The sequence below is a fragment of the Pelecanus crispus genome, chromosome 6, assembly GCF_030463565.1.
Source record: "Pelecanus crispus isolate bPelCri1 chromosome 6, bPelCri1.pri, whole genome shotgun sequence".
NCBI classification, from domain to species: Eukaryota; Metazoa; Chordata; class Aves; order Pelecaniformes; family Pelecanidae; genus Pelecanus; species Pelecanus crispus.
Genome location: NC_134648.1, coordinates 45,142,910 through 45,167,850, shown reverse-complemented (window position 1 = coordinate 45,167,850; position 24,941 = coordinate 45,142,910). Strand labels below are relative to the sequence as shown.

At 41.2% G+C, this 24,941-nt stretch overlaps 1 protein-coding gene across 1 annotated transcript; it reads left to right on the top strand.

The window, feature by feature from the left end:
- Nucleotides 1–272: 272 nt before the first annotated feature.
- On the top strand, nucleotides 273–23,678 carry LOC104025044 (uncharacterized). Its single transcript, XM_075713040.1, has 8 exons — nucleotides 273–369; nucleotides 11,699–11,820; nucleotides 12,915–13,053; nucleotides 13,911–13,987; nucleotides 15,743–15,853; nucleotides 20,469–20,575; nucleotides 21,964–22,054; nucleotides 23,531–23,678. Exons 1-8 carry the CDS (start codon nucleotides 273–275, stop codon nucleotides 23,645–23,647), a joined length of 861 nt encoding a protein of 286 aa, XP_075569155.1. The 3' UTR covers nucleotides 23,648–23,678.
- The last annotated feature ends 1,263 nt before the right edge of the window (nucleotides 23,679–24,941 follow it).

Here is a 24,941-nt window from a genome sequence, read left to right as displayed (position 1 = left end):
TGCGCGGGGGGGAGGGCGTTTAACGGCCAGACCGGGCATGCGTGCAAGGCCCCCTCCGGCCGGCGGCGCCCTCCCGCATGCGCACTAGCGGGTAGGCGTGCGCAGCGCGCGCGCGGCGGGCGGGGCTTTCCCCGGCGCCCTGCGCCCGGGGCACGTGCGGGCGGCGGAAGGCGGCGGGCGGGTCCGCGCAGGCGCGGCGCGAGGCCCCGCCCGCGTCACGCGGCGGCGGCGGCGGCGGGTGCGGCAGCGCCCCCCCGCGGCGGCGCGGCGCGATGGAGCTGGAGGCGGCGCGGCGCGCGGTGCTGGCCGCCGTGCGGGGCACGTGCGCTGCCGACCTGCCCCGCCTGCTGCACTGGATGCGCAACACCAGTAAGCGCGGCCCGGCCCGGCCCGGGCGCTGCGCCCCGGCTGCCGCTGCCGCCGCCCGGCAGCCGGCGGGGCCCCGAGCGCGGGGGGAGGCCCGGTGGGCGCAGCGGGCCTGAGCCGCGCCCCGGCCGGGCGAGTCGCTCTCAGGAGCTGTGGGCCTGGCCGCCCCGTCGCGTTACGGGTGTGCTCCCCCGGTGCCGGGCCGGCGGCCGGCCTGCGGGAAAGCCTCGCCGGCGAGGGGAGGCGAGGCGGAGGGGGCGCTGCGGCAGCCAGGGCGGGGGGGGCGTCCCTCCCCCGCGGGGCCGAGCGCCTGCCCGCCTCACGGTGGCCGGGCTGAGGGGAGCCGAGCCCGGGCCGGGGCGCGTCGCTCGCCGGGCGGGCGCTCGGCCTAGGCGGGTACCGGCCGGCAGCCCCCGGCCCCGGGCCGTCCGTTACGGAGCCGCCTGGCGCGCCGCGACCCGGCGGGGCCTGGCCGGGGCGAGGGGGCTGCCCGGCAGCGGGCGGCACAGCCGGCGTGGCTTGCGGTGCTCGGCGGGGGGGGCAGGGCGGGCCCGGAGCCAGCCACGGGCAGCCCCTCCGGTGCCGCCCGCCCGCCCTCTGCGGCGGTGGGCGGGGGGGGGCTGTGCCTGGAGCTGTCCGTCGGCGCCGGCCGCCTGTCTCAGCCGCCGTAGTCGGCAGGCTGTCTGTCCGTCTGAACTGCAGCTGATGGCACGCTTGGGGGTGCGGGCTTGTGGGCGTTCTGGCGGCTGTGCTGCAGGGGCAGTCGCTCCCCGCAGAAGAGCAGGACAGACAGCCGGGGTGGTAACCTCTTAAACTCTCCAGCGTGAAACGTCAGAGGTCATACGGAGGTGCTCTGCTCCTGGCTTATCTAGAGATTTTTAGACGTTAGTCTCGTTCAACTTCACACATGCTCACAGCAACCTCTCAGAGGCTTGAAAATAGCGGTTTGAGCTAATTTGCAAACACTACTTTCCCTGCTTAATGTCATCTTAACATAGCTTTCTGTTTACTTTCTTGTTTGTGCCTCAGTATAATTTCATCAACATGCTGCAATCAAGCATCTCATGACAAGATGAAGAAAGGAAATGTGGGTCAGTGCACAAGCTGTTAATTTGCAACTGAACAAAAAGATGACATGGGAAACCTGAATATAGGCAGTGCACTAAAGCTGTAGGCACGTAATGGCATGCTGAATAAACTGACTAAAGGCTGCTTAGTCTGTGGGTATATTTGTATTCTGCCATTGCAGATATGAATCTTGAAGGCCACCCCCCCCCCCCCCCAATCCTTTGATCCAGTCTCAAGCAGCCAGTAAATGTGTGTCCTGTTTACTGATCGTTGCCTGCTGGGACAGTAAACCCACTCCTTGGTGCTCGTGCGTTGGGTGGGAGAAAATGGTCATATGATACGTTACTTCCCCAAGTCATGCCCTGTTACGCTAGGGTTATTCTTCCCGTTCAGGTCTTCTGCTCCAGCACCTCCGCTTTAAGGTAGGAACGTCTTCATAAGCAAACACAGGGGGACTGTTGCACAAAGGCCAGCTACGACTCCTAGAAGTTGTCCGCCTATCCAGGTACTCAGAACTGCAAACTCACTGTTGTCCTGTGGTTTGCAGCTCCCGTGGCCACGCAGGTGGAGGGAGGCAGGCAGGATCCTTCTCCGGCTGAGCGGGCCTTCTTGCTGGCATTGCGGGAAAGGAGCCAGCTGGGAACACGGCCTTCGCCCTCCTCGGTGGGCACGCAGCCTTCCCACCCCAATGGGTTCTTCCCTAGGAAAGACGTTGCCAGACGTTTCGGAGCGTCTGCGAGTCAGCCTTCACCATTAGAGCAGAGATGGGACTGCCTAAGACTTGAAGGCTGAAGTTCGACGGATGTAGTTAGTGTTAATTGTAACTAAACACTCTTCTTTTCTCTTTGTGTGTGTATGTACACATATACACGCATATGTATATGTCTACACATATGTGTGTATAGACATCATGGTAGAGCAATGTGCTATAAGCAGTATTTCATCCCTTCCTTTTTGAGTCCTTGACTGGATGCGGTAGCATGCTCTGCTTGCTAAACAGTGCCTGGGTTACTGTAAATAATCTTGTTAGAAGTGTTTCTCTTCCATCCAATATGCTCTAATTTAAAAATCTCATTGAATTTCATATGCAATCATTCATATTGCTTGTTCACTTAATGTAAATCATTACAGATCCTTCTACACTATATTAGTTTGTGTGGTGTGCATATATGGCTTTCTCAGTTTACTGGCTCCTTTACAAATACAGTCAAGCACATGGGAACTTACTAGTGAAACTTGAAAATGCTAAACTGTTTCAGTTAGGAAGCACACGACTTACTATTTTCTCCACTTTGATTCTATGATTGTGCTTTACCTCTACCATAGGAATTTTTAGCCAATGGCATGGTTTATGTAGACTTGCAAAAAACTTTTGTCAATGAATAACTTTTAAAATTTTTCTTTTCATGCTACAGTTTCCAAAAATTCTCATAGATAGATGTTTCTGTGAAAGACAAGTATGCTATGGTTCCTAGCCTTTATGATCTCTCAAATATTTTTTTCTGAATTTTAATGATCTAGATCCATGCCTAGGTCTTTCAGTGAAAGGAAATATATATTCTTGCTTCATATTTACTCTTCACAGTTAAGGCATGAGCTAAAGTGTAGATCAGGTTCCAAATTTTGAACTACTTTGTGCTCGGTACATCTGAGCAATCTGTCCTTCTATTTTTATATTGTTTGCATCAGTGCTGATTGCTGCTGCTTCACTATGTACATCATCTTAAAACTAACATAATTAGTTTTGTAGTTGCTGTTCAATGGCTTTTTAGCTCATATGCTGCAGATCAGAGGACAGAGTAGACAGGATACGCAGGGCAATCAGGATCAAGCAGCTGAAGTAATGAATATAATTTCCTCTCTGTAGTCTCCTTGACAGGCCATCTTCAAAATCTTTTTTGGTTTAGGATTCTTACAGTTACTGCCCATGATATTTTATTGTCTTTGTTTACAGGCTTGTGCTCTGATAATAATTTGTACTACTTTTCTCTCTCTTTTTCAGGAAAAAATTATCATTGTTAATGTCCTGGCTGGATGCCATTAATTTATTTTCTGATAAATGAAGTTGCACTTTGGGCAGCTGCATCTTTGGCATTTTCTTACAGTTTGTGATTATATTTTGCCAAGTGCTGATGCAGTATAAAGCTATAGATAACCATATTTCTTCCCAGATGTGTCATTTGGGACATGTGTGACTTAACGCTAATTTTATTTCCCAGATTTCCACATTTGAGGAGGAATTTAGAGCCTATAGAATTTGGTCTCATGCTACTGCTTGTAGAAGTTACCAGTTTCCCAATCTGTTGGTTAAGGTGTTTTAAGTGAAAGTATTAATGTTTGCCCAATTTTTGTGCTATCCTGAGGTGCTGCAGTCTCCCCTTCTAACGTACGTATATGTGTACATGCAGGTATATGGTAGAGGAGAGGGAATTAGAAAGCTTTGTGCCTATCTGTAAGAACTTTTCGTTGTTATCCAATTAAGATATGTTTCATTGCCTCTTTGGGCCATTAACCTGTTCAAGTTTTTCCTCTCTGCTTTTTCTGAATGGCTGTGTCCTTCTGATTTATCTCCAGTTTTCTTTTTCTTCACCCTGAGTGAGTACAGGACTGGAGTAAAAGAGATATCTCTCTCCCTTACTAGTTTTATTTTCCTGCAGCATTGAACAGTAAGTAAGCAGAGGCATTTTTCCAGCAGGTCACATTCCTTTACCCTTTTTGTGGTTTCCCCAGAGCTGCAAATATTTTGGGTGATGTCCCCAGCACAGCACTCTTGATGACACTTCTCTTTGTATTGTTTCTCTGAGCTGCTTCTGTGGCTGCATACTGACGGTAACTTTTACTGGGGTTTTTTTTTCCCCCTCAGAATCGTTGCACTTGAGTAATTATACTGCCCATTGTAACACCTAGATAGTGCTGTAGTAATTAATACTGGTTGGGCAGAGGACAGTGAGGAGCTGGTGCCTAGGTTTCTGCTGCTGTACCCTGAATACAGCTAGGGAATTTGGGGTTCTCTCTGTGCAGAGAGAAAACAGTTTTATGGGAGATGCTAAAAAGTTACCAGATCTCTGTACCACACAGAAATAAAAGCCTAGTCTTTGCCAATACAGATGTAGGAAAGAAAAAATCTCTGATGAACAAAAGAAAAAAAGTTGTAGGGATGGTGGGGATAATATTCTGAATGAAAAAACTGTAAGCAAAGAAGGATAGGATAAATGGAAACAAAAATGGCATCCTCACAAGTTGCTTTTCTGTGGTATGTGGGTTTCCCCCCCCACCTCCTACTGCCATCCTATTCCTGTTTCTGTCAAGATGTTGAGCTTACAGTTTTACTTCCAGCTGAGGAGGACTGGGCATGATTCCAGTGTTAGCTATAGTCAAGCTTTTTTCCTCCCTCATGCCCTTCTCTCAAGTAAAGCGTACATGCAGCCTCAGAGTAAAGCCCTGCATATAGTGGTTGCCTTTTAGGATTAGTGTTGTTGCAAAGGCAGCCTTATTTATTAATTTAACTTAGTTGGTGGTTTCTGACTCGCATGCTGTATGCCTGGAATGTTACCGAGAAATTTTTCCATGGAAGAGACAAATTATCGTAAAGCAAGTCATCTAAAGTAAAGACTGTTACATACATGGAACTGAGAACGTTGAACAAGTTCTCACTCTAATGATTTCTGACTAATCTTCCTTAGTAATTACGGGAATGTAAGTGTATGCAAGATGCTGTTCATTTTCTTCTTTGTACAAATACAGAATAAAATAACCAGTCATGCTTTTTTGCTTTTTTTTTTTTTCTTTTTTGGTATTGCGAATTTTAGAAATTCCAAATCTTTACGTATGATGGAAGGAGATGTTACTTTATTATTGCTTTACTATTACATTATTTCAAGGCAGCTGCTCAGCAACACTGCTTTGCTGTTTCGCAATCAGCCAGCTCTTCCCACACACTGCAGTGAAATGTACGTCATTTCACGGTGACTTGCATTCCAGCTTTTCTTTTGAGTTAGTCTTAGATCTCAAAGAAAATGAAATAATAAGAGATGGAAAGAATAACAGGAACCTTTGGTGTCTTAACTTTTTCATAATAGGATGATTAATGCTCTAATATCCTTCTGCAATAACCACGTTCCAGAAGTTCTGGCTAAGAAGACTTGGGTGAAGCCCAAGAGCTAATTCAAACCACTTGGGGAAACCCCCCTGAAGATCCCCCCCTCAGTTGGGTCCCAGCATTTGATGTATAGCTTCTGTATAAATGTGTGCATGGTCATATTCCCTCTTGCTCCTCCACTACCCAAACTCTTAAGAATTTTCAGCAGCAGGAGAGGATGCATTTGGTAAGAATGGGTGCTGGAGAAGATAAGCAGTGAAAGCAGAATTGATCAAGCTATCTGTATATATGAACAGAGATACAGAAATCAGAGGAAGGAAACACAGGAATCCTAATTTCAAGTTTGAGACTGAAGTCACCAAACCACCCTACTTACTGGCAACTACTGAACACTTTTGCTGTACTTATAGCTTTAATGCAGATTACAAAAGCCTATCTCTCAATTCATGTCAGTGAAGCACAGATAAGGTGATGAAAAGACCCTTTATGGTTTTTCATGTACTGTCACAGAGTCTAAGATAGATTTAAAAAATATTTTTTTTCAGCAGGGCTAAAACTGACTGTTCTAATACTAGCTTTTAAATTTTTTTTCAGTCATAACAGTAAAATAAAACAATCCTATAAACTTTCCATTCTATGCATTTCATTAGAAACATTTAAATATAAAGCTAAGGTTTCAAAGTGATGTACTGGTCTGAATTGCTGATTGTTCATACAGTGATGTCTTACTCAGAACAATCATTGAATAATAAATGGTTGCAAATCCTCTAAGTTAAGGATAAACAACTTGAGCAAACCAGCTTTTAGGAGATTGGTGTAAGATTTAGGCCTGTGACTTGAAAGTTGAGGGGAGTCAGTGCTGTAAGTTCAGGCTTTTAACAGACAGTGAGGGAGGGGTATCCGACAAAATTAACTTAACCAGACCATGGTGGGTGTGCTGCTTTAGTACAGTGTTCTGCATATGGAGAAGAAACTTCTCGTCATACTCTTGGGAACAGACCAAGTTTGTCCAGCTTTTTCTATTATGTACTTTATGATCTAGGCATTATTGTGTTCCCAGGCCTACTAGGTAAAATTATCAGATGATGATTTTCACAAGAGAAGAATAGGAAATAGTATAAGAAAAAAACTTGACCCTTTTACATGAAATGGTCTTCAATGTTTCCTCTCAGTACTATTGTCACTGCAGATGGAACTGAAGTGGAATCAGTCTCTTTAAAAGGATGAAAGCATGGGTTTCTGCAGTGTAACTAGTATGTAATTTATTTGTGTGTGTGAAAAAGCAATTTAGTACAAGGCTTCTTATCCAAATTGGTAAAAGTGATTTATCCAAGTAAAATACCCTTTCAGAAGACATCAAAATAGCACATTAACTGGAATGTATTTCTTTGTTAAAATTACGCCATACCAAAAATCTTTTCCACTATTCTGTTTGGTAAACTAAAATGGGATGTTACCTGTAATTTGATGAGTCACCAACTTTGGGAATTAGCATAATTTCCTTTGTTGTAACAAATGATACTGCTGCGAGAGAGGTCTTAAGAATACCAAGTACTTCTAAGTTGTTAGTCACTGAAACTTAATAATGGTGGGGAAAACTACTGATTGTAAAATGTGACTTACCTTGTTTAAAATTTAACTTTGAAGCTTCTTTCAATTTATGAATGTAAAAGACTTAAAGAACTAATAAAATCAGCTCTGGTTATATTCCTGTTGGAAAAAAACTGATTCCTTTCTACCAATAGCTAAGTATGCTTAGGGATAGGAATAGTATTGAGAGTTCCTGAAGAAGTTGGTATACTGAGGTCACAGATTGCTTCTCAATTTGTTTAGCCAAAATAGGAGATAGTAAGGTTTTAGACATGTGGGACTGCCTCCTTGACCTGTTTGTTCAGTATCATTAAAACACACTGAATGATTAAATTAACCTTGTATTAAGTAACACGGATGTTAATATTTGCTTTTTACTTCTGTGAGTCTGAATATACATCTAGAAGACCATAAGGTGCTTGCTGTTAAGGTTGCCTTTGCTAAATCCTCTTCTTTCCACGTGACATGTAATCTGTTGTCATTTGGAAATCATACATTGCTTGTCTTCAATCATGTATTTCACAGTGCCAGGATGTTTAGATGTTGCTATAGCGGTCCTCTCTATCTGGTGTGAGGCTTTGTGATGTTTTCTTAGCTTGTGTTATATTTGCCATAGAAAGGTTGAGCAGCACCAGGGTGTTAATTAGGCTTTTTGCAATGTGTTGATTAAATTTTATAAATGCATGTTGAGTAGATCCAGTGGAACCGGTTTTTGAAGTAAAATACAAACACCAGACTTCCTCCATAAACAAATGATTGTGATTCATCTTGCAGTATTTCATGAACTGTACGGTTCTTTCCTGGTTAGTTTTCTGTTCAATGACCACAGGGGTTGGCTTGCACACTCTCCATTTTGTATATGCAGCAGGCACTAAAATCATACAAAAAAGAGTTTTCTATTTTTGTTTGTTCTTTGAAGATCCCGTGTAAGGTGATACTGAGATTCTCGAGAGCGAACAATTTGTTAAGCACGAGGGTGGAGTTGATAAAACTGTACCGGCAGAGGCAGAAATGCGTATTTTCATATTTGGCACCTGTGTTCTGTGCTTGATGGCAATCTATAAATATTTACATACTGCAAAAGTAAATGAGTTATTGTGGTAGCTGTTGCTGTTTCTTGCTTTGACAGGAATGAGGCGACTCTCGGCATCTGAGTTCAGTCACAGACTATACGCGCAAGCACAGAGTGTTTGACACGCAGCTTCTGCTGAAGCTGCCATTTTGTCATCTTGAGAAGGAGTGTGTTCAAACCTCCTTCTCTTCTTTCGTTCCTGCATGCTTATGCTTTAGAGTATTAACTGATAGTTGGGAAGGAGCATTTCCATTCGTCATGTATTTTTCAGTATCAGTGTTTCAACAGTTTTTTGTTTGAGCTGCGTATGTGTTGTGAGGTTTTCCTTAGGACCTGTTTGATATAGAGCATCCGCAAGAAGTCTCGTGTGTCATAGTTTGTTTCGTACGAAGAGCTCGGAGGGCCCCATGTAAGCTGGTCAGTGTTGTGACAAGCGTTGCACAAATGGACGTCGAGGCAGGGAAGGGGTGTTTTGGATTTGAGGAAGATGGGTGCGCTACCTGTTTCCCACTGAAAGTATCCATTTCTCCGCTGTAGAGCAGAACACTGAATAGCCTAGAGAGCTGTCCACCGCTAATGTTGGCCAGAAAAGGTCACCCAGGCCATGACAGAGCAGATCCTATCGATGCACCAGCTCTGAGAGAAAGGGAGCTGAAGTTCTGCATTTGCAGTGTGATGTGGCTGGCCTGGTGGTCTATGAACACTTCCTGCATTTCATTAAATGCTATATATGAATTTGATACTCTTAACAGGCAGTATAACAGCTGGATGAGCTCTCTTGCATAGTAATAGTATTGTTTTAAAGCATGTGCCAGATGTAGGGGCTTATTGCCCGCAGGCACTGGTCTGTACAGCTGCTAATATCAGCTTTCGACTCTCTCGCTCTGTCTGTGGCGTAATTTTTCTCCTTCTTACTTCCTCAGACGTTACCCACCTCAGCAAACCCTGGCTCCTTTGTGCTCTGGGGGCCTGTTGTGGTGCTGACAGTCCCAGTTAAGCAACAGTTAAAAATCTGTCCACCTTCCCTTCCCATAATCTCTGGGTTTACTTCTGTGCTGCGTCACATCCATAGAAATCCTCCCTGAGCTCATCAGAAAAACCACTCCCTGCTTCTGGGATGTTCATAACAAATCTGCAAGTTGTTGGATGGACCGTGAGGTTAACAGGAGATGGGTGCTCATTAGAGGTTTCAAATTAAAATGCTGGCAAGCTGGAGCTGCTGCGTTGCACCTGTTGTGGTGTTGGTGCTGCTGCTGTTGCAGCTGCCGCCTCTGCCCCTCCCGTGTTCCTCGATGCACAGTCTGCATCTCTTCAGGAGCTGAGGTTCTGGAGAACTTAACTGTGAGCTCTTTGGAACAGCGAACCGTCTTCCTGTCGTATAACAACCACCAATGGTTGGTGGTACAGTGCCTGTCAGGGCCTTGGAGCGTTACTGCTATGCATTTAATAAATAAGAAACCAAATAGGTGTTAAGGGAATCCAGGTGATTTAAAGTTTCTCCTGCTTACTATGGGGGATTCGGGATTATCTGTTGGAGTCAGTTTTAGGACATGTTGAAAGAGCCATTTACATTTACACTCTAAGAAGAGAGTGTCTTGCACTGATGAATGAGGGTTTCTTTAATCATGTTGTTCTTACTACAGTGCTTAAGCAAAAAGCATTTCAGAGCATTTCACAGTTAAAAGTTTAGCTGGTCTCTGTTTCTTATACTAGCCTTAAAATTTCTCACTGTTTCCAGCATTGCCTGTGTTCCACAGGAAAGATTAAGTATATTAGCATAGAGAAACCTGTAGCATGAATTACATTTTTAACCTGCTTGCCATCAAGCTTGTCTATACTAATGTTCCCACCTGGGACAGCAATGCTAACAAACATAAACTTTTTTTAAACACCTCTAAAAGCTGTCAGATCTTCTTTTGGTGAGTGATATATATAAAAACCACAGTCCTTGCCCAAGATGGTGGCAGTCTAAACAGAACAAGAAACAAACCAGAAGGGGTGGGGAAGAAAGGACAAACATGTCTATTTTTAGGCAAGAATCAATAGAAGGGTTTGGTGTATTTTTCAGGATTAGGGTTGTGGTTGCTTTTTGTTTCTTTTACAGGTATGTGGTTTTTACCTGAGATGTGCCTTTGTTTAGAACCAGTTCAGTGCCCTCAGAGCAGTGAGATGTCCAGACAAAAAGGAATTTCATCCAGCCCTTTTGAGGAAAACGTAACAGAAAAGGAAGAGAGTACAGGCGTACAGCAGATCTCATGCTGAACGTCAGGAACATCATGCTCTGGGAAGAGGGCTACCATGAAACTGGGGTGTGTAAGCAGGATGCTGCCTGCAAGATGTGAAAAGTCTGGTTAGTGCAAATAAACTTTTAGCTGGAGTAACGTGTCTAGTTCTCAATACTGCAGGTCATAAAGGATGAGAGAGTCCAGAAGATCCAAAGGGGAGTGATGAGAATGATCAGACTACTAGAAAGAATGCAGGAAAGGGCTGGATAAGTGGATCTTGCTTCTTCTAGAAAAGAAGACTGATAGGACACACAAGTCTTTAAAGAAGTAAAAAGTTGCTATATACAGGAGAGGAGCAAGCTTTTCTATTTCCATTGTGAGTGGGACAGAGAGTACTGAGTTTAAATTGTGGCAGAGGAAATCTAGATCAGTTATTAAGAAAAGTATTCCTTTCTAATAGTAAGTGTAGTCAGGCACTGGAATAGATTGCTAAGGGAGGTTGTGGAGTCTCCAGCATTAACAATCTTTTTTAAAAGAATAGTTTGGAGAAGAAGTGGCAGTTATTATTGATTCAGCCTTGGAAGAAGAAAGGATTGGTGACTTCCCAAGGTTCCCTCTTGATCTTTTTTCTAATTTTTTTTTTTTTTTAAAGTGTTTAAGTAATGCAGGGATATCCTGGAAAAATAGCAAGAATTTACAGTGTGGCTTTGCAAAAATATACTGGATTACATCCACTCCTATTTTCTTTCACATGTGAAATATTTTGATAGTTTAAGTTGTGTAAAATGCATTGTGAGTTGAACTGTTGAACTGTGCATTATCCCTGATTTTTTTTGTAACCGCTTTATTAGAAAGATGGTATGTATAAAAAGAAGCTTGTATATAAAAAAAAAAAAAAAGCCTGCATTCAGGCAACTATGAGTTTTGTAATTTCTCCAATAGTTCAAAAACATCTTTGATGTTTTTATATGCTAAGCTGAAACAGTATCACTTTGGTGGCAGCCCAGACCATCATATGTGAGTTATAAGTTTATAAATATGAAAATAATTTGAGATTTCAAAAAAGCACTACATTTATTTTAAGTGGCAAAGTTATTACAATCCAAATCTGTCATTGGCTGGAAAAGCTAACAAAGCCTGAAAAATGCATTTCAAATAAAAACCTTATCCATCTGGTATTGTTTATGTCTTGCAACTGTATTGTACTGGTCATCACTTAGTCCACATGATCTACATATGATCTACAGGGTTTGTTTTTTTTTTTGCCTTGATTTACAGATGACTTTGACGAGCTTGTGGTGAGTAACAGTGATGTTGTGCTCAAAAATATCGCTGAAGATTTGCGGAATTGTTTACCCATCGAGGCAATGTTTAATTCGGAACATCAAGCTATTCAGAAAGTAAGCTAATTGTTATGGTCTCCTTTTGCTGAACCACATCATTTATTTGGGGACTGTGCTGATTTCAGTTTTAGTAGTAGTTCATAGTAGAGAATGAGCACTGGATTGAGGTATAGGTAATCTCAGTTTGGTTCTCAGGTCTGTTGCTGCATGATTGTGTGACCCCAAGAAAGTTGCTTCATAGTTCTTAATACTTTGATCATAAGTGATTTGGCATAGCTTTCATTCTATGTGGTATGGCACCTGTCACAGTGATTCTTTAATGCTAGCTCCGTAATAGGCTCTAACAGCCCCCTTAAAGAAAACAGAAATACAGGGCCAGTGTTTCTCTGTCGCCATAATGTGGGCAGCCCAGAAATGATTTCCAGCTCTTGTCAGATTCTGATGGCTCAGAAAGAGGTGGGCTGTGAGTCCTGTGGGAGGGGAGAGCACCTTTTCTACTTGAGCTGTCAGTATAGGTGGAAAGTTAACGCATTTCCCAGAAAAGTGGTGTGTGGCTCTTAAACGGGAAAAGTGGATTGGCCACATGCAGCAAGCCTGGGAGAGGGAGGAAAGAGGAGTAGGAGGATGAAGATTACACCCCTTGAAATGATGAGGCAAGCATCCCAACTGGTATGCTTTTGATTGAAAATGACACCCATGTTAATCAGGGGTGTTTCTAGATTGGGGCATAAAGCATAAAGATGAAAATATTCAGACAGTTGAAGTGGAGAATAAAAATTGACCTTCTTCCTAAATTTAAGTTACATCCTCCTCATTAAAGTGGAAGAGAAAAAGCTTCCTTTACCCTGTACCTCCTCTATAGCCAAGCAAGCACTAAGGAGACAAAATTCACAGCAGGTCTACTGCTATTGAAACCAGCTTGCTTTCCTTTGTCGACTTGCACTTACTGGTTAATTCAGCGGAATTTGATGATCCAGTTTACATGCAGGATTTCTGTGGTTTAATTTTGATTTGTAACTTTTGAGTAGGGAAAAATTTGGATCTCGGGGATTTTGGGAAAGGTAGGATGGTGGGACAATTAACTGTGTAACAGTGTAAGTGAAATTGAGCGACTTGGTTCTGCCTTTCTTAGGTTTTGTTCCTCTTCTCAGATACACCAGCATCCCCTGCCCATGATTCACGTTGATGCATTCCTTTATGATGATGATTTTGTTGATTCATTGTGTGAGGAGGGGAAAATGAGTAGGAGCTACTGCACAGAGTGTGGCTCATACAAGACTGCATCTTTAGGTAAGTGCTCTTTTGGGAACACAAGAAACAAATTCACTTTAACTAAACTGGTTTGTGCAGTGACTCAGCTGGACAACACAACATCCAGCTGATGGAGGACTTTGTCCAGACTGGTGCAGTACACAGGCCAGAATTATTTCCCATAACCAATGGAAGGAGACTCCTACACACGTAAGTTGAATTAATTTGCAGTGTATGAGTGACACCAGTTGCCCACAAAAACTGGGCAGGCAGGAAAGAGGCAGGGCTATGTACCACTGAGAAGGAAGGTGCAAGAGGAAGGCAATACTGTAGAAGTCCATGCAGTAGCCTCAGTCTCCCCTCACACACTGAAAAGCAGTAGAAAGCACCAGCTGTCTTAAAGCTTGTGTGTGGTGTGGTACAGATCAGTACTGTCGCCAGTATAGCACAGGCATTGAAGGAGGAATGGTTTTTGTGGAGAACATTCCGTTCCTTAAAACCTTGGAGTTGAAATATTAACATGTCTGCCCATAAAAAGGTTTGCATGATAGTGTTGAGACTTAGGTACCATTTTTTATTTTTCACTTAAACAATTCCAAGTTACTTTGTCTTGTATTCTTTAATATATGTCACTGTGCAGAAAAAGGTAATTCAGTTTCATGAAGGATTTCAAAATTTTCCATGTAAGGGAAGGAGTCCCCAGGCTCAGGACAGACTACTAGCCAGGCTACCTCGGATCTGCAAACCCTGGTTTCCCAGGGTCCCCAACACTAGTTCAGGCGGGAAACCATACAGGTTTTCAGTGATTATAACTCTTCAGATTAATATTTCATTGGTTAATAACACAGTAGTTAGTACTGCCCACCCAACACCTTTGTTCTGTTCTTATTTCCCAGAGTTTATTTCGCATTCCTTTTCCCTCATGGAACTGAAGTTTCTTTATCAACATGTACTGCCTGACCTGACAGGAAAGGTAGTGGTTGACGTTGGCTCCAGGCTTGGTGCAGTGCTATTTGCGGTAACTTCCAGCACAGGAATTCATATTTTATTACTGTGACAAACATTTTCCCTCTTCTCTGACCGCCTACTCTTGTTACTCCATCTTGGATGGGTCATTCTGAGAGGCACTCTGATATGACTCTGAACAGTATAAGGTGCTGTTTACTAGCGCTTTCCGTTCTTGTTCTGTTCCTCACAAGAGGGACTACAAATGACCTTGCTTATGGAGAGGAAGAGTCTGTTGTCCCAACAGAGTAGCATATTGCTGTCACACACGCTGCTCTTTTGCTAGTTCCTGCTCTCTCCTTCGTAAGTTCGTCTTCTATGTCTTGACCATGTCTATATATAGATTAGTTATGTTAAACTCCTTTATGAAGCTGAAAAACTGTTAAGTTATACAAAGGAAGACTTTGATATGAATTTGTCTCCAAAAACATATTGTCCTGCTCTGCGTTTTAAAATGCACATAAAATACTTCATCGAGAAACTTGAGTGCAATTTTGATTGCTTTTGGCATGGCTGGTGCAACATATGGCCAACAGCAATGCAAAACACACATTACAACTTTCTTACAAAAGTCAATGGCTGTTTAGGGCTCAATCTTGGAAACGCTTGAGCATGTAATTTTACTCATCTGAATAATCTAATTTTGGGACTACTCAAATGAGGAAAGTTACTCCCATTTGTAAATATTTGCAGCATTGGGTCCTTAAATGGTAACACACTTGCTAGCCTGATTTTGTTTTAAAGTACTTAAATGCTTGTATTGTTATAGTAGAAGATAGTCTCAAGATAAAGCAGGGGAAAAGTTTTAAAAGAGTTCTCCTTTTTAATCACGTTCTTGGCTTGTATTGGAGGAGGGGTGACTTCACCTTCACAGGTTGCTTTTCTACTCTGAATGGTTTCAGAAAACTTTAATAATTAGATTGTAGTACATAGATATCTCAGTATATATTTTTAGCATTGTTTGTTTGTCTTTGCCATTGTTGGCGAAGTGTAGTTATGGTGTTCAGTGGAGATAATGGCACTTAAAAGCAACATCTTTATTAGGGCCCTGTAGGCTCAAGTATTTGTACTTTTTTTTTTCCCTAACATCTCCAACAACTTTCCAAAATCTCAGTCTGAAACGGAACCGTTATTTTGGGCTTATAATTAAGAGATAATTTATCTTTTTTCATATGTACCTCTATGAAGCACCTGAAAATGGCAGTAATACAATACTTAGAGGTGCTGACAAAGACTCTGTACCAAAATATCCCGTTATATTACTGGTACATTGTCCTCCATTTTCACTCACTTTGGCTATGTGTATGTCTCATGGTTCTTTTTTTCTCTTGCTATTTTGTTCTTCCATTCTTCCAAGAAACAAAAATGTGCAGAGTCTTTTCCTCTTACACTATTTTTGTAACTTGATTTGTACTGCTTTTTTCCTTCTTAGACCACTTTCCCTCTATTTTGCAATTGAAGTTAGAGCTTTCCTTTTCTTTTTATTATTTTTGACATGTCATTTTGGATCTCTTAGTAAAATTGGTGAGACGTAAGTGGGAGTTGCCAGATTGGGGGCTTAGCTCTGAAAAACATGTCACATCCACTGAAGGACATTTCTCAACTTGGTGTTTTAAAATGCTTTCTTAATCTTAACCTGTGTTTTATTTTTTCCATTTTAATTGAAATTTTTGAACTTCTTGTAAAGGCATCACAGTTACTAAATTTCCTTTTCCTAATGTAGGGTTATCTTTATAGCTCAGCATCTGAACTGTATGGAGTAGAGATGAATGCAGACTTCTGCCAGTTGCAAGAAATGATGATTACAAAATACCAGTTCATTGACAGAATAAAGGTAACTAAATATATGGTTTAGTGTGTATATTTTTAACCACTGTGTACAACGTTATCCTGTTTATGTGAGTGGCTGGTAAATCAGCATTCTGAGAAGAATTTTCTGCCTTTGCTTGTTTTGGTCCTAAACAAAGGCTTTGCATTAGGAAAAAAAAAAAATCTCATAGCAGAGTGGAAGAGGGAAATTATCAAAATATGATAACATGTGTTGAATCACTTAGCCTTTTTCCTGAACAGACTTACTGGCTCACACAAACCAGATATATCTTAGCTGTTTCTCCCAGTGAAATCAATGACATTATTGCCACTAACTTCTTTGAAACTGACTGTATAAAGAATTATCTGTCATGAAAAACAAAACTAAACATCTGTGTTTCATTAATGTTAGCAGAAAGATGTTTGTAGGATTTGCAAATTTGCATCTAAGAACACCTAAAGGACTTACAGCTATTGGTCTTTCCTTTCTTGGAATGTCAGTACATATGTACCTTCCACAAACAGAATGGGTTTCAAACAATGTGATATCATTATGGGAACCATTTCCCTAGTCCCGTTATGGAAATAACTACTACTGTTTTAATGAGAAAAAAACCAATTATTTTTCCTTTCTGGGGAATACCAGTTATTTTGTTACCAGGAAAATGTTGGTAAGTAGAATATGATGGGTAGAATACTGACTTTAATCCTGTGTTGTATGCATGTGCTCTTGGATGGAGTCACACAAACTGTTGGGCGTAGTAATTTCTTGGGAATTAAAGTAACCAATTTTAAACTGGAAAGAAATAATAAACATAAAATATTTAACACAGGGTAAGCAGTATCGTTGGGTTGCCCAATTCAATCCCAGTTGCTGCCAGTTTATCCATAACCTTTGGTTTTTGCATATGTTTTGTGTTCGTAACACCTTACTGTGATGGAACTGAAAGTGGAGTTAGGAGCTCTGTCATGTTAATTCAGTGGAGCTGGAGATCTATATGCATGCTTTTCAGCCTTGTATAGTCTTTATTATAAACCTTTTAGGTTTTCCTTCACACCTTGTAATTCTGCTGAAGTATTCATTTCAGAGCGTAAAGATAAGAAAAGAATACGTTTTCAAAGCAGTGCCTGAGGACTTAGCTATTTGAGTCTCATTAGATGCTAATGTAGTCATGTGACTCCTGTTATCACACTGCTTTGAACATTTCAATCTTAGATTTTTATTTCACCCCCAAATGAATCCTCTCTAGAGATACATACCAGCTTGAAAAATACTTAGAATCCAGTTGCTGATAATAACTTAAGACACAAATTTGAAAAACTTTTAAGAGACCCTTCTTAAATAATGATTGTTTTTTCAGGATATTCTGAATTTTTATTAGAGTATGTTCCCAAAGGACAGCAGGATAGAATGATATCTTTAGCAGCTAAATCTCTGAGTAAACCTTGTGTTTCTTTGGTCAACGTTTATCATAGAATCATAGAATTGTTTGGGTTGGAAAAGACCTTTAAGATCATCAAGTCCAACCATTAACCTAACACTACCAAGTCCACCACTGAACCAATTAAGGATAGAATAATAATTAATTTCGTGTTTCCTGGCTTGGTGGCTGGATTATTTTTTGATGAAAGTGAAACTAGAACAGAATCATTAAGGGTGGAAAGGACCTCTAAGATCATCAGTCCAACCATCAACCCAACACCACCATGCCTACTAAACCATGTCCCCAAGTGCCATGTTTACATGTTTTTTGAACACCTCGAGGGATGGTGACTCTACCACCTCCCTGGGCAGCCTGTTCCAATGCTTGACCACTCAGTAAAGAAATTTGGTTTGTTAAAGTACATAGAAAGTTGCTCAGCATCTTTTGCCATTTGAGCAAGCACTTAGATGCTGGGAGGAAAGTAAACAGTTCAGCAGATCTTAGGAAACTTGAGACCTCAATTCAGAAATTGCCTGTAATCATGAAAGGCTTGGTGTGTATTCCATGGGGCAACAGGGCTGTTTTAAAATCAGTTGCTGCCCGCTCAGTTGTGCCGGCACACAGCCAAATGGGTCAGGGAACTGGTCCAGCTGAAAAAGAACCCAGCAAAAAAGTGGTGTTTTGGCTGGAGCAGTACCTGGGTCTGGCTCATGGTGCAGCCACACATGCTTATGCGGTCCCACATTCCCCAACAGGAATGAGGATGTGTTTGGGGAGAATGGGGTGCTAAGGTCACTTCAGTCAGCATGGTCACCTGCTCTGTAAATGCAGGCTAATTTTAAGTTAAGGTTTAAGTGTTGTTCAAGTCAAGGAAACATCAACACATCTTCAAAGTTTCCCGGTAGTCTAAGCATCTTTCTGAATTGAGGCTTAAAATATTAGGACTGCCATTAGTAGGGTATTAAGAAAGTTTAGTGCTAATCATGACTTCTTGTGCTGCAGGAAGTCCACTGGTGGAACAGTCCACCAGTCACTTCTGTTTGGATTAAAGGACTGCTGCTCAGGTTTTTTGTACAGAAATTCTGTGGTTTTGTTATTTTTGCCCCTTGAAAATAAGAGAGTAAAGTCAAATGTCTCCTTAGCCTCAGAAATAGTGATCCAGATCCCGCTTACAGTCTTGGTAAATCCAGGTTCTGGTACTTGAGTTCTGGTAGATCTAGCTGAGGCATGTTTTGTCCCTAGCTGGCTGTGCTGCCCCACTGCAGGAGGCTGTTGCCTGTGTAACAGGGCAGCAGTCAAGCCTGTATCCATAATATCTCTACCACCCCAGTTTATGGTCTTTCATTTTAATCTACAGTTAGCAGTGGCTTTATGTAGAGGACATGAGTTGACAGCCAGGACCTACTGTATTTAGGACTGCTGGTATCCTGACTGGTCTGCCTTCTTTCTCTGCTGCCTGAATGCTTGAACTTCTTCTCAATCAGCTCCTGTGCTGTTACAGTTTGCAGTACACTGTTTTAAGATAAATTATCGCCAATCTTAATTGTCCTAAAAAGCTCTAACTTTCATGAAATAGTGGATAAATTGTTCAGATGTCCACACACCAGAGGTGAAAGTAGAAATTTGATCAGTCATTCTGACAACTAAACTGTCCCTATTTCTCAATGAGATAGAGCCTTCAAACATTAACCTGCCAGTTCTGTGTAAGGTACAAGAACACGGTTGCTTCCTTTCCACTCACTACAGGCAGTGGTGAACGATTTGGCATGTGTTTAAGAAGATAAAGCTGTTTGTTAGAGCACTTGCAGAGAACCCATGGAATATAGATCTCAAAGATGAAATGCTGTGATGCCTAATTTTTTATGAATGGTAGAATTTTGTTTCTGTTATTTCTGATACTGAAATACTTGGCTATAATTGCAGTTGCTATAATGCATTCTGATAGCATGAACTGGAGTCATAAACTGTGGCAACTCGTCATCTCTTCCACACTTGAGCCCTTACAGGTTGCAAGGGTGGTAGTATCTGTTTCCTCTGTCAATCAGAACAGCATGCTTTGCGTGTTCGTTATGAGGAGGAATACATAATTTGGCCTCCTGACAAGTATTGATATATTGTTAAGTGGGCAAAATGTTTTTTAACAGGTAAGTGTTTTTAATCTTCTATACAAACATTCAGCTTCCCTGTCAGAATTAAGAATTCCTTTTTACATCTGTCCAATATTGGAAGGATTTGACAAAATGTAAAATGTTGAATCCATTGGGTGAGTATATTCTGAGCACAACCTAGTAATAGGTCACACAGGAAGGAAAAGAAGTTGTTCAGATTTTCTGTCCGTTTTCAACATATAGGGATGCACTTTCAAAAAAATATGTAGAATGCAAGTAATATTCAGGTTGGCTTTCTCTCCCGTTATCCCTTCAAAAGATATTCCAATTTACGTTTCTCCTCAGATTTAGGATGTGATGTATTTCTCCATGTTTAAGAAGAAATCAAACACATCTTGTCAGAGTGTTAATGAGCGTCCATATTCTCCTGTCACTATAATCTCACCTGTTTGAAAATTACATGATGTGCTAATAACCTTTTTGGTAGGTGAAGGTAGATGAAATCAAACCGGCTCCTATGCTGACTGGAGAGGCAGTTGTTTAGTAAGGTAAAGCACTTGCTGTCCTCCAGTGCCACTGAGCATCCTGCCTTTCCAGCATTCCCAGTCCCAGTATATGTCCTGAGAATTCAGCTGTCAGACCTGGGTCTGTAGTGTCTTTTCTAGCTATTATCCTTTAGTAACCCACTGAGCCTCTGAGATGCCTTCTGATATCCTCAAAAAACTTTAGCTAGCCTAGCTCCTTTCCTGAAATCAATGAGCATTTGTGATAAAATTATAGGTAAGTGAAATGTAACAGCTACCGCATATATCATCTCTTCTTTTATGGCACACAGTGTTCTAGAGAAAAAGTCAGAGGAAGTTTATTTCACTTAACATAATGAATCAAGTATTTTAATTAGAGGAGATAAATCCGATTTTTTTTTTTCAATTTTTAAAGCTTATTCTGGTTATTTACTTCGGTTTTATCTACTACGAAGCCAGTGAGATACCCGTTTTTGTGACTGATGGTAGCAGGTGCTGGTTTATGTTGACAGGCTTCACGGCTACTTGAAGGCTGTATTTGTCTCTTAAATTAATTTATGCCTTGTGAAATTTTTCTCCTTCAGGTAGTTCATGCAGACGTCTGTACTCAGGCTTCACTTCTTCAGAAGGCTGATGTTGTTGTAATGAATAATGTCTTTGAATATTTTCTTGACAGACAGGAACAGGCCAGGTAAGCTATGTGTCCAAACAAGTAATCTGTTTCTTTGGCAATGTGTTCTCTTCTGGCAACTCTTCTGAGTTATGGAAAACCTTAAGGTTGTGCTTTTTGAAGTCACATACATAAATTACATAAGGAAATTGTTTTAAACTGCCTACACTTAATTGTTATACTTAACTGCTGAGGTGTTACGGCAGTTGTTTGTTGTTAAACCCACTAAACACTGCTGCTTTGTTTGCCCAAACCTTGCCCTGAATCCTTGCACTGATCTGTTAAAATAGTATCTTGCTGTTAAAGGATCTGAAATTACTATATCAGCATAAAGCTTAATCTTCAGAAAGAAGACAGGTCACTGACTTGTGAATGTCAGAGCTTTAATATAGATGCACTGCAAAACATGGTTATTAATGATATTTTTAATATATCTTCATAAGGACATGGTAGCAAACAAACGTGTGGCTAAGGTTCTTCTCTTTCAGGTACAAGACACTCACAGATGAGCTTTTGCTAATACAGCAGTATCAGTTTAAAGCATAAATAACTTTACTGTCCAAAGTTACTGTGCCTTTAGAATGGGCAGTCAAAAAGAAAGGGTGCCTGTGTCTCCACCATCCCAGTCAACAGTCTGAGTAGCAGTTGCAGCTAAGGCTTGTCCTGCTGCCCTTGATACCAAGTGGTGGTGTCAACCAGAGAGGCACAGAGCGGATGGGTGAAGGGTAGTGGGTGTTTCAAATTGCCAGGAGATTTGTTTCCAGGCACATGACTGAGAATTCATTTGATTCTTCAAGAACTCAGGGGTAGTGGTTTAATGTTGCATTAGTACCATGAAGACAAATGACATTTGAAGAATGCTGGAAATTAAATTATTTTTAGTCTGAATTGCCATGCTGTGAGAAATGATCTGACTTGCAAAATCAGAAAAAAAAGGAATGCTGGGGGCTATATTTAAATACTTCGATTGCTAATGTCTGAAGTATTTTGTCACGACTGCAAAGTATGTATGTAAAGAGCAGCTTGTTGCTAAGCGTAATAAAACAGTGTGCTCAGAGACTGGATTTTCTTCAAAACTAAAAGTTTAAAGGGACCCAATGTGGATGTTTAATCCTAGTCCAAAGTGAAGGTGTTGACAGTACAAAATGACATGCATGTATGTATCAGAGTTAAAAAGTTACAAAATCTAACATTGTAAGACCATATATTCCCTCTGTTTTTAATACGAAGCCTGATTTTCCTCATACAAAGATATTTGCTTAGATACTAATAGTGACTGATAAGCATGTATAGCAAGTCTTTAAGCTTAGTCTACCTCTGGCCACTAAACTGTAAAAGTGTTGTATTCATTTTATATCAAATGTGGTTTTTTCCTAAAAATAGGTGACCTACTTTTAAATATGTTTCAGAGCTTGGGAATTTATTGCTTGTAATGTAAGGAAAAGAGGGTCCTTATTAGTGACAGTTCCAAGCCTTAAAGAATCACTTTCAAAGCTCCAGGTAAGTTCCCTCAGCCAGTTTTAGCCAACACATTTTGTCCCTTTCCATGAAAGTGGCAGTTCTGTAGTTGAGGTTAGCTGCTTGCCAGTATTGGTTTGAGGAAGGATATGTAATTTTGTGCATAGATTAAAAGATGTAGGACTCTGGATTCTATTTCTGCGTTGACCACCAACACGTCTTCCTGTACTTTGATTGTCCCCACCTGTAAAATGGAAATCCCAGCCTATATCAATAGGCTGCATGAATCATTGTATTATCATGTGTATTATTAACAATACCTTAGCTGTGAGGTTAAAAAAACCCCACAAAACGTTAGCAAAGCCATATTATGATGTGAGTAAGTTTTGTGATATCCACTTCCGTAAGACTTTTTCCAGGTATAGGTGTAGAACCTCAGAAGTACAGATGTATTTATAAACTTCTAGAGGCAAAACCTTGAAATGTTTTCTCTGTTTAGCTCTAGATTTGCACATTGCCTTGAAACATGACAAACTGTTTTGTTAAGCCAGGGGGAGAAAGGGACATATTGAAGGAAGACCATCCCTGAGGATACTCTGTCTTCTGACCTGCTGTCAGCATAGAAACTGACCTGTATGAGTAGTTGGAAATAGAGACTGGGGAGAGATGCGGTCTCCCAACTAGCCAAGTGATTACCGTCAGGCACCTCAGGATCAGTGACGTAGCTTTAAATTGCAGTTGGAAACAAACACGATGACAGTGCAACTTTCAGAGATGTTGAACGTCCTGTGCTGCTGCTGCTCTTCCCTGAGCAGTAACCACTTCCGATGGACCAGCCTCTGCTCTGTGTCCATTCTGCCATAGGTGGTCGGGAGACTACAGTTGTTACGTGTATGATGCCTAGACAAATTATGTGGGCTGGCTTTAGTTAGGAAACAAAACGCTGATCATAGATGACAAGGTTGTTTATGAAGTGGCTTGCTCGCCACGGTAGTCTGCTTTAGAGAAATGGAATCACTTGTTGCCTGTATGCTGATGGGTGAAATAGATCCTCAGCTCCAGGAGCAGCAGTGGTGTCATTTGACCTTTTCTTGGAGTAGGCAGTAGTTACACAGCAGCTGAGAGGCCCTTTGTAGCCTTAGCACAATACTGCCTGGGTGTAAAACAAGAAAGTACCTGTGATTCTTCCGTGGTACAGTTCGCTGCTCCCTCAACGCTTCTGTCAGAATGTTGCCCTCCGATCAAGATGCTTGAGGTTTATATAAATGCCTGTAGAGAAGCAGTTGTAACATGCTAGCAAAATATCTAGACTATTGACTGCGATAATTTTTAAAAATTATCTTTATTCTCTCCTGTTTAAGTTAAATGGCATTTCCAGAAATGGATTTGTCATTGCTGCATAATTTGGAATGACTAATATCTCTTATTATGTCTTGCCATCTTAATGTACTGACCTTGAAACTCCTGCTATGTTTCTCAACATTGTGTTAATTTAAGGATCTCTTTTCATTGTTTCAGACAGATATACAGCTCAACCAGTGGGTTGAAGAGATGCAGCTGAACTATGATGTGTGCATGGAAAAGGACGTTGACAGAGAAGCACTTGAACAAATACATTTATACAAGATTCTCTAGTACCTGGAAAAATTTCTAGTATCCTTGTAATATTGTATATTTTGGATCTAAAATGAATTTGGATTGATTTGTGTGAATAAATCAGGTCAAAATTCTTACTGTGATTATCTGAGTCCTATCTGTGGTTTGTAATGAAAAAGGGTCTTTTGAAACAGTTTTTCTTACGGAGGCATTCTGTCTCAACAGAATATATTGACTTTTAACTAGGAGATACCCTTATGGTTTAATTTTTGCAGAAATATTAGAAAGAGTGGCTACATACTGATGCTAAAAGAATTTTTGTTCACTAGCGTTGTACACTGCTAACGTTTGCTGAATACATCAAACCTAAGAATAGCGAATCATTATTAATGTGAATGATAAGAAAGCATTTAGCATAATGTTACTTAAAAGCTGCAGTACATTAGAGTTTGCTGGTTTGTTTTGGTATAGACCGTTTATTATTACAGTAATAATATTTCTTATTAACAGTATTATCTTTAATGTTCCTCCAATGGAATTTGTAGGTTTTCTTTCCAGGGTCTGCTTGATAACCAGAGCATCTACTGGCATCAGTTATGAGAAGCAAGTCCTTTCTTTTAGTTAGTTGTCCTTAAGGTGGCTATTTGTGTAAAATACCGAAAGACACCGAGGAGCCATTGAGAATTAATACAGCAAGTCCGGGACGACAGAACTCTGTTCCACTTCCTGCACTCCTGCTGGGGATGGTAGGAAGTGTAATAAGGGGTTAAGAAGCTGAAAATTCTGAACAGGTGTCACGGCTTAGCGGAGGCTTGGTGGTGGCATAAAACATTGGAAATTCGTAACAGAGCCTCCTCAGAGAGAAAAGATCCACATACGCCCACCACATTTATATTTAGATTTTACATTCTAAGGATGTGAAGCTTTTAGTCAGCTGAAGAATGTTTCAGTTTTTAGCAAACATTAACAATCCAAGTGCAAAAATATTAACTACAGGAGTTTCAGTCTAAGTGTGTTGTGAATTTAGAAGCGTTGTTAGTGTCTAAAAGTTTGCTGCACAACCTATGTGCAGTGCAAATGGGAAAACTAAATTGGATTTCAGTCTTCAAATGATTTACAGGTCAGTGAACTTGATAATATATGCTGTAAGAGAAAAGGAGCAGTGGCTGTTAGGCACTCACTAACATAGTAAGTAAATGGTGCTGTAGAAAGGATAGTGAGTTGTAAGAAGTCTTATTTTTCATGGTCTGTTTGGAGTGGAGGAGGATGTTTTAACTTGAGTGATAGTGAACGAAATACCCATGTTGAATCTATTCTTCATGCATTTAAAAAT